Source organism: Triticum urartu, chromosome 6A (assembly GCF_056163025.1).
Source record: "Triticum urartu cultivar PI428250 chromosome 6A, HENAU_Tu73, whole genome shotgun sequence".
In the NCBI taxonomy this organism is placed as follows: Eukaryota; Viridiplantae; Streptophyta; class Magnoliopsida; order Poales; family Poaceae; genus Triticum; species Triticum urartu.
Genome location: NC_141878.1, coordinates 80,435,521 through 80,444,372, shown reverse-complemented (window position 1 = coordinate 80,444,372; position 8,852 = coordinate 80,435,521). Strand labels below are relative to the sequence as shown.

The following is an 8,852-nucleotide window of genomic DNA, read 5'->3' as shown; positions in this document are numbered from 1 at the left end:
CCACCGCCGGTCGCCATGCGGGAAGTGACCTAGGACGACTAGATGCGATCTGGGCGAAATGGCTAGGTCGGGCCAGCTCATTAGGTCAGTGCGACGCCGTCTAACGGCGCGCGTGACGGGTGCCGTCTCCCCCTGTCCACGTGGCGCCTGACATTGGGCCCAACAGGCCAGTTTTTCAATCAGACACGCCAAACCGTGCGATCGGTGTTTTTTGACAACTGTCAGCTCAAACGTGGTGGTTTTTTGAAAAAAAAAACCGAAAGGTAGTGGTTTTCTGTTTTAGCGTCCCCTAATGTGGTGGTTTTTTGCAATTTACTCTCCAGGCTCCGATGTCACACTGGACGTTGATGCTGGCCTTTTGTTCTGTTCATGTTGTACATACCTGTAGGCTGTAGCTGAGCTGGCCTAGATTATCTTGAGCTCAAATGCGATGGGTAACGATGGAGAGCAGGTGCGGTGACCCGCGGGGTAGGTTGGCGTACAACTTAGTACTATTCTAGACGGAAAACCGAACACTTTCACCGCCGTCGAACTTTCTTCGTAGACTTCTTATCATCAGGCCCAACTTACGTGGAAGCACAGGCAGATACAGGTTTGTTAATACTCACTGCAACTCTTAGTTTCGTTTAGTCCCACCTCGCCGGCACACGCCATGGAGTTGGCCTAAGAAGCCATAAAAGGAAAGGGAGGGCAAAGTTTTAAATCATACCTTTCTCGATCTTTTGGCTAAGATCAAGCGTAGTATCTATTCTTATCAGTTTAATATCTGATATGTGGGCCAAATGCCCACAACGATATTAAATTTATTTTTTACAGGGAAGGGTCCACCACAATAGTTTGCTATTAGGGCCTTCAAGTGTCGTCCGGGCGTTGCACTACAGCCCAGACCCGGCACACCCCAACCAAATCAAACCCAAGAATTCCCCTTTGCTGGAAAAATAATTTGCTTGAAACAGTGCGTCCAGCCTGAGATCAAAGGCAATGCAGCACAGTAAATGGCTTAGTGAGTACCATAGAAGATGCATTCTATGCTAATGGTGAGGACATGTTTGGCAGTTTTGTATGTCAATCAGAGCGAGCAGTTCACACAAGTTGGTACTCTGCCGGCACTGGCGATAGCTCTCCGCAGTAGTCGGCCATGCGCGCCTCTTCCGTGGCGCCCATCAGGTCCTGCACCACCTCCGCCATCGCCGGCCGGAACTCGGCCTCCTGCTGCACATAGGCAAACTCCATTACGACAACGCAGCAGCCCGAGCAAACGAGAAACCAGAGACGGTCGAGCTTCAGTTACCTGCACGCATCTGCTGATGATGTCCGCGAACCGTGACAGGGACCTGACCGGCACCGGCGTGCCCCGGAGGCGTGGGTCGGCCATCCTGCGCAGAGCGCTCAGGTCATGCAGCCGCGCGCCAGCCCATGGCACCAGCAGCCTCTCCCCTCGCGGCCGCACATTGTCGTAGGGCCTGCGCCCCGTCAGGAGCTGCAGCATCACCACACCGAAGCAGTACACGTCGCGGCCTGTGGCCGCCTCCGTCGTTGCCGCTTCTTCCGGCGGGCTGACGTAGCTCAGTGTGTCGTCATGCCAGTCCGTAGTAGCTCCTGACGCTGACGGTGGCACGAACGGGGCGAGGCCGCACCCGGACACGCGCACCCGCGCCTCGCCATCGACAAGGACATGCTCCGGCCTGAAATGTCCGTGGACAACGGCCACATGTCCCTCCTGGCCGCCGCCGCCGTCATGGAGGTACTCGAGAGCCTTGGCGGCCTCGAGGGCCACGGCGATCCGAGCTTCCCACAGGAACTTGTTGCCGGGATCAGCAGCGTGGCTGCTGCCGCGGTGGATCATGTCGTCCAATGTGTGTTCGCTAAAATGTTTGTACACGAGCAGCCTCTGTCCGTGCTCCATGCAGCAACCCACAAGCTCTTCTATGTTGGGGTGTCGAAGCTCGGCGACGGTCCGAACATTCTCCAAAAACTCGTCAGCCGCCATTTTCGTAGCCGTGTCGCGAAGCTTCAGCACCGCATACTAGAAGAAATGTGATCATGGGAAGATGATGTCAATAACACCACAAAGTTTCCAACAGGAAAAAGGGATAGTACTCTAGTACTATAAAGAAACTCAATATGACACAATTAGGAATGGAGGTTCTACATACAGTTCAATTTACCTTGCATTCTGGGCGCTCTGCTAGATAGATTTTGCCGAACCGAGTTTCTCGCAGAAAATTCTCATCGCTGAAGCTGTTGGTGCACTGTTGCAGAGATGCAACAGTGAAGAACTCGAAGGAAACCGTCAAGGGTTTGCCTTCTTCTGACCCGCACTGAACATTCTTATCTGAAACAATGCTTGACATGCTGTAGTTCTTGAGAGGTGTCTGTGCCGATAAACCCGCCACCTTTGTGCAATCTCCCAGAGTGCTCCCCACAATGTCATTTGCAGCAACTTCAATGATCAAATCAACAATGGGAATTGATATCAGAACGTGTAGGTTCTTAATTTTTCATGATAAAATTTCAGCATTGTTTTTCATGTACCTGTACCGTGTTGTTTGTCAGGGTAGGCAGGTGCACCTAGCTTAGGAGGCTTCCTTGTCCAGATTGCCACGCACCTCACAATTGCCCTCAGGTGCCCTTCCCAAGTGGACATCTCCTGCCGCCGTCTCGAGGTTGCGAACATGGTCATAACGACAGCAATGGTTAATAAACTGGCAGCAAGAATGCTGAATCCGGCAGCCTTTGCCGGAGAAACCTTGTTGGCGTGCCTCTGAAGACCACCGCCATGTGTAGTGTCCTGTGGAGTAACTGCGGGAATTACAGTAATGTGAGGATGCGCAGCTGGAGAAGGAGACGACATTGCCGGAGTCGGAGAGGAACCGGGGATCGGAAGGGTGAAATGGTTGCCGTTTCTTCTGCAGAAAATTCAGGCAAAAATATTGATTTATTAGGCAGCCAGTAGTTAGCCAAGCTCTTTTGGCTCTTGAATCTCGATAAAAGAGGATGGAGTTCTTACAGAAATTTTGGGATGCTGAGCATCTTCTTTGGGATGGATCCTGCAAATTGATTGTTCTCCACGTTCCTGTAAACGTTCACAGAATCAAGATTCAGGAATGGGCATGCGAGAAATGCAGTCAGACCTTTGTTTCATGGAAATGTTTTTTCCCTCCCAACAACACGCAGGATTTTGCACGTTATCTCGTCAAGGAGTAGTGTGACCATCGTTTCACAGTACTCCCTCCGTCCGAAAATACTTGTCATCAAAATAGATAAAAAGAGATGTATCTAGAACTAAAATACATCTAGATACATCCCCTTTTATCCATTTAGATGACAAGTAGATACATCTCTTTTTATCTATTTTGATGACAAGTATTTCCGGACGGAGGGAGTATGAGCTAAGGAGGTATCTGTGTAAATTGGTAAAGTAATTACAGGTCTTTCAGTGGAAGATCACGCAGCACATCGAGTGTCCCGGTTAGCCTGTTGTTGTGCACATGCCTGCAGCACATTGCAAATTCAGAAAAACAATGCATTTAACCACAAACTACCAGGAAGAGAGTATCCCTGCATAGTACTAATTAGGAAGCATAATACTCAGCTACCCACAGTGCCGAAAGGGATTTGAGCATTGCCATTGACTGCAGCAGCTCACCGGCGAGGTTGTTTGATGACAGGTCCCTGCATGAACATAAACCAAAAACAATGTCAATAAATAAACTGAAGTGGTAGTAGACAGAAAGTAGAACTGAAATATGATGTAAATTCACAAACAATCTTGTAATAGCAGTGAGCTCTCCGAGTGCCTCGCTCAGCTTCCCTTCTAGACCCACGCCTTTGAGTACTCTGTCAGGTTCAATAAAAAGCTTTTCTGTGAATTGGATAATGCATGAAGCTCGGCATGGTACCAGAGATTCTGAAAGAACAGCTAACATTTCGGTTATGTTGGGGCCGAGGCACTGCACCCCTTGCCATGCCTCCTCGCAAGGGTCTCCTCCCGAAGCAGCCCAACCACGAAGGTCCGGCGAGCCCAGTGACGCGTACAGCTCGTTCACAGCATCAACTGCACCAGCAAAATAAGAGGGAAAATGGACTTAGCATACATGCATTGCACTGCAAGACTAAGAAAAGTTTTTCAGATTCTTCTCACCGTCTTGCTGGTTGGTGTAGGAAGGGGCGAAGAACGGCATGGGGAACGGAAACACCAGCGAATGCGAATGCTCGAGCAAGCAGAAGGCGAGCCATAGGAGCATCCACATCTGCACTCTTCCTTGCATTGGCTCCATGGATGGATCTTGATTCAAGGTGCAACACTGGCGGCAACGACAAGCAAGATGATAACTAGCAGCCACAGAGCCAGGCAAGCATATATACATAAAAGAGTGGCTGTGTGATGGATTTTCTTAAGCACCAGCATGCAGTATAGTATTATATGATGAGTTTCTGGTCACCTACCTGTTGACTCATTCGGTGGTTGGCAACTTGTGTCAATGGGTCACTCCTTTTCTTGCGTTTCTTCAGACATGCTCTGCAAGTTATCCCTTGCAAACAAAATTAGACAAGCATGATTGGGGAGAAGTTTTAGTGCTGCCCAGACTTGCAGAAAATTGTTCTCGATCAAAAAACATGCCCAGCTGGAAAAGAGGTGGAGTATTTGCAGTAAATAAACATGATAGCAACCATTAAAAAGCATGTACGGCGAAAACACAAACACAATGAGCATATGTGTGAGATCAACAAGGAAAAGTAGGGTGTCTCGCTTACAAGATGAGGATAACTGAATGTTATAGGATGAAGCATGAAGCATGTTTTTTCTTTTTTCCAGAAGCCTCAAAAGTCAAAATGTGACTTGAACATGACAAGATCAATGTTGCTTTCCTGACTCTAAAAAGGCACCCAACAAAACACTAACTCGGACACTGAAAACAGCATGGGCAACAATAACCTGTAACAAATCATCAGATGCTTAAAAGCAAGATGATGCATGAGCATGCTGAGCAGAGCACTGAACAAGGATAAACAGACAATGTCATGCTTCCAGTACAAAAGTACAGTACAACACTCATTACAGATAGAGTTCAACAAATTCAGCTTGTTTACAACATGTCTTTGCTTAAAAAAGTCTAATACAACCATAGAAAATACATGATGGCTAATTCTTAATGAATAATACCAAGGCTTGAGTGCTATATCCAGTGAGCATATTTCTCAGCACCATCATGCCCATCCTCCATTTCATCAAAGGCATCAGATACATGGCCCAAGTACAAGAACCCCAAAAGCAAAGCGAGTTGATCCCTGCAGATATATTCAATTAAAACTGATAACACGCAAGTCATCTAAATGCAACAGAAATATGCTTCCATAGTTTCACAGTAATGTCTTTCATGCGAAACTCAAAAAACAGTACAGTTTCAAACTAAATGTACATAAGCTGCTCGTTCATGCTTTCAAATGTTCCATAGCCATCAAATATTCTTATTTCAGTTAGGAAGCAGTATACAACAATAGTAGCAGGAACTTAAGATGTGAATGGTAAATTAAAGCCTTTCCAAAAATGTGAATGGCCCTCAAACATTAACTGATGAGCATAATATGCAAATTTGGTGGGATAGAGATACCTTTCCTGCTATGTAATGAATTTGTTTTCTTTAACTGGCAGGTTGCCTGACAACTATTGAACAGGACATAAATAAATCATGACCACCTTTAATGGCTAGATATGTTCTCAAAATAGCATGAAACAATAACTCTCAGCATGCACAATTAGGACAGCAAAGCACGCCAAAAAATTAAAATACATGGTTAAAGGGGGAAGTTTCCCTCCCTTAACTATATGTTGTTTTTCTCTAATAAAAATCGACGAGGGAGCTCGTTGTCTCAAAAGAAAAACTGTATGTTGTTTAGGCAGAAGTGAGGCACCATGCGGAGGCCACGCCTCGAGCACGGAGGGGTGAGCTTATTGGCATGTGCTCTAACCAACCGGCCACTGCTCTGTTCTTAAAACTAGACCAACTGGGATTAGCCCTGTGGCATTTTAATTAAGAAGAAACAACCCAGTCACACCTTGCGGAGCCCGGGGCTCGAACGCGGGTGGCAGGCTGGGCACGCAGCCGGACACGCGCCACTAGCCAACTGGCCAACACACAGTTCCCAAAGCACGCCAAATATAAACAAAATAAACTTACCACTTCATCATATACTCGGTTTTGACAACGACCGGGGGAAGCCAAAGTAGCAGTGAACATCTTCTTTATGGAAGAATTGCCTCCTCCTCCTACAAACCTTAGTAAGTTCAGAAGTCTTGACATCCAATGCAAAATAATCTACATTCCACTCAGTCGTCAACAAGCTCATAGGGTCGCCTTCAACAATGTCCAGCTGATCTTCTGTAGTGGCTCCAAGGAATAAGAATCCCTCAGCTGCACCCACAGTGAAATAGTCATACTTGCCGGGCAACGGTATAATATTCTCCAGCTGCCATTCCTTGGAAGACTGGCCATTATTTTGCTGACTGGTATGATAGAGATGAAAAGAGCCATTTGGAGTGTGATCACCAACAAGAGAAAACATCTCAAGGGCTCCTTCTCTACCCACAACAATGCGAGGCAGACTTCTACTCTGGCCAGGCCGGCATCGGGATGGCACATAGATGTCCAGAACGTCTTCGTGCTGGCCAGGCAGACATCTGAGGTTTATATGGTAGCCAGTACGATCATCGACAGTGCAAAACTCCATTTTCCTTGTGTCCAACACAAGCAGCTTGTCGTTAAAAGTCGATGCCGAGTAGTAGGAGCCGCGCGCGCAGTCAAAACAGGACGCGCCACGGTATTCGCAACCTCTGAAGTGTTGCCACATCTGGCTACCCAAAGAGCTCCAGCTGATAGTTGCGGCTATGCACCATTCTCCTGTGACGGAAGAGAATAGAAATGCAACCAGCTTGGTATTATAGTTAGCCAAGCATATCACCTTGAACAATGTCTCATCCTCACCCTCGGCAACGGGCATGAGTAAGTACTTGGTTCGTACAGTGCCTTTCTCCTGGAGTGCCAGGTTCCACGGAACGGGTGGGAGCTGCGCGTAGCGGCGAAACAATGGATCGCAGACGGCAAGGTGTCTGAAGGCCTCCCAAATTTGTCCGTCTTCGAGAAGGACACGGCCATCACGGGCGTCGCACGGGACCCACACGTGCCCCTCGCCGTGTTTGGGGACGAAGGAGTAGGTGAAATCGGCTGCGTCGGCGAGGGCACGGGCGAGCGGGGCGGAGGGGTGGGGCGCCTGGGCGGGGTGGAAGCCACAGCCAACTTCGTCATCCACGAACCCCAGGAGCGGCGGCGGGTGGCGTTTGCGGTAGCTGCGGAGGAAGGAGCGCTCGGTGATGATGCGGCGGAAGGAGGCGCGCGCGGTGCAGGCGCGCGCGAGCTCCGCCGGGGTGGGCAGGCGGAGGAAAATCTCCTCCAGGAGCTCGTCGCGGAGGTCCGTGAGCACCGACTGAGTTCGGCGTCCGGCGACCGGCGCCACCGTCGAGGCCATGGCGGGCAGCGAATCGGCCGCCGCCGCGGTCAGAGTTGCAGCTCAGGGGACGGAGTAGTGTGCGGTGCGTGGTTAGGGTTTTCGTCGGAGATAGCAGGGCCGCCGCAGTTTTTGGGGAATGGGACGGCCGATCCAGAAAAAAAAAAAGAACCGAACGAATTTCCGGGTCTATCCGGGCGGGAGGGCGTGTGCCTCGTTTGGTTCAACGTTTTGGGAGTATTTTTTCGCCTTAAAAAGGAGTATTATTTTCCAAAAGAAAGGCCGAAGGAAAATTACCACGTGAGGAGAGGAAAAATTCGGTGCGTGCTGTTTTTTTTCCGTTCTATCGAACGGCCTCTCGGCGATCTTCTCCGCTTCCTTCTGCCAGGAGTTCACCCATATCACCTTGAAGGTCGTCACGCCCTCATCCTCGCCAATGGGTGCGAGTAAGGGCTTGAATCCTCGTGATTTCTCCTCGACCGCGAGTGCCAGGTCCATAGGTATGGGTGGAAATAGCACGTAGCGCCGTGACAATGGATCTCACACCATGAGGTTTGTGATGATTTCCCGAGACGCTCTGCCCTCAAGGAGGACGCGGACGTCGCAGGGACACCAGGAGCTTCCATCGCTGGGCTTGGGGACAAAGGAGTATGTGAAATCCGCGGCATCGGCGAGGGCACGGGCGACTGGGGCGGAGGAGTAGGGCGCCTGTGAAAGCTGAAGCCACCTTTGTCGTCGACGAGTCCGAGGAGCGGGGGTGGATGGCGTTTTGTTGAAGCATCGAAGAAAGGAGCATTCAATGATGATTCCGCGGAAACGGGGGCAAGCGGTGGAGGCGGGGGCAAGCACGGCAGGGGTGGGCAGGCAGATGACGATCTCCTCCAGGAGTTCGTCGCCGAAGTCTTGGAGTAAAGACTGAATCCAGTGTTTGAAAATTGGCGGCCATGCCGAGGCCATGGTGCGGTCAGTCGGCCGCCAATCCGCTCGGGTGGATAGTGACGAGATCGGGGTCTAGGGTTTGGTTGGAGTTAGCAGATGGGGGAGCGAGTGCCCAGTAGTGTGCGTGATGGGCTGATGGCGTTGCTTGTTGTGGAATGAAGAGTGAAGAATGAAAAGTGGGGGAAATAATTTGGGTTCTATTTGTGCATTTTCAAATGGTGCAAAAGAAGTCACCCCGGTCTATTTACATTTTTTTAAGGATCTATTCAGTGTTGGGCACAACGGTTGGTAACACAATTTACTCTACGATGCAATGTTTGACACCATGATTCTTATAACGGCAGGAAGGTGGGGATTGCTTTTTTTGTTGATGTGATGATTGGTGTCAAAGGAGGAAGAGAGAAGGC

The 8,852-nt window shown here is 49.5% G+C and overlaps 2 protein-coding genes and 1 non-coding gene across 7 annotated transcripts; 1 reads left to right on the top strand and 2 right to left on the bottom strand.

The window, feature by feature from the left end:
• Nucleotides 1–698: 698 nt before the first annotated feature.
• Nucleotides 699–5,292, bottom strand: LOC125514432 (protein STRUBBELIG-RECEPTOR FAMILY 1). 5 transcript variants are annotated; one of them, XM_087526699.1, is made up of 11 exons: nucleotides 5,168–5,268; nucleotides 4,450–4,628; nucleotides 4,145–4,307; nucleotides 3,928–4,057; nucleotides 3,604–3,840; nucleotides 3,430–3,495; nucleotides 3,011–3,076; nucleotides 2,536–2,909; nucleotides 2,169–2,443; nucleotides 1,292–2,026; nucleotides 699–1,212 (listed from the first exon to the last, which is right to left on the bottom strand). In XM_087526699.1, the coding sequence occupies exons 2-11, from the start codon at nucleotides 4,459–4,461 to the stop codon at nucleotides 1,084–1,086; spliced, it is 2,187 nt and encodes a 728-aa protein (XP_087382825.1). In that variant the 5' UTR covers nucleotides 4,462–4,628; nucleotides 5,168–5,268; the 3' UTR covers nucleotides 699–1,083. The 5 variants fall into 5 exon arrangements, with proteins under 5 accessions (XP_087382825.1, XP_048535714.2, XP_048535713.2 ...); XM_087526698.1 differs by having other exon boundaries at nucleotides 700–1,212; nucleotides 4,450–4,535; nucleotides 5,168–5,292; XM_048679760.2 differs by lacking the exons at nucleotides 4,450–4,628; nucleotides 5,168–5,268 and having other exon boundaries at nucleotides 700–1,212; nucleotides 3,604–3,675; nucleotides 3,769–3,840; nucleotides 4,145–4,423.
• Nucleotides 706–902, top strand: LOC125517843 (U2 spliceosomal RNA). Its single transcript, XR_007287843.2, has one exon. It is a non-coding gene; the product is annotated as a U2 spliceosomal RNA (small nuclear RNA).
• Nucleotides 5,011–7,698, bottom strand: LOC147964066 (uncharacterized). The gene is made up of 2 exons (XM_087526700.1): nucleotides 6,183–7,698; nucleotides 5,011–5,292 (listed from the first exon to the last, which is right to left on the bottom strand). The coding sequence occupies exon 1, from the start codon at nucleotides 7,525–7,527 to the stop codon at nucleotides 6,190–6,192; it is 1,338 nt and encodes a 445-aa protein (XP_087382826.1). The 5' UTR covers nucleotides 7,528–7,698; the 3' UTR covers nucleotides 5,011–5,292; nucleotides 6,183–6,189.
• Nucleotides 7,699–8,852: the final 1,154 nt, after the last annotated feature.

Excerpts from the sequence above, each read along its gene's own strand:
- LOC125514432 (XM_048679756.2), bottom strand. The coding sequence starts at position 4,370 with ATGTATATATGCTTGCCTGGCTCTGTGGCTGCTAGTTATCATCTTGCT. Across the intron at positions 3,841-3,927 it reads GGCCCCAACATAACCGAAAT|AGTACTCAAAGGCGTGGGTC; the intron begins GTTAGCTGTTCT and ends TGAACCTGACAG. Across the intron at positions 3,496-3,603 it reads CTCAAATCCCTTTCGGCACT|GCATGTGCACAACAACAGGC; the intron begins GTGGGTAGCTGA and ends AATGTGCTGCAG.
- LOC147964066 (XM_087526700.1), bottom strand. The coding sequence starts at position 7,527 with ATGGCCTCGACGGTGGCGCCGGTCGCCGGACGCCGAACTCAGTCGGTG.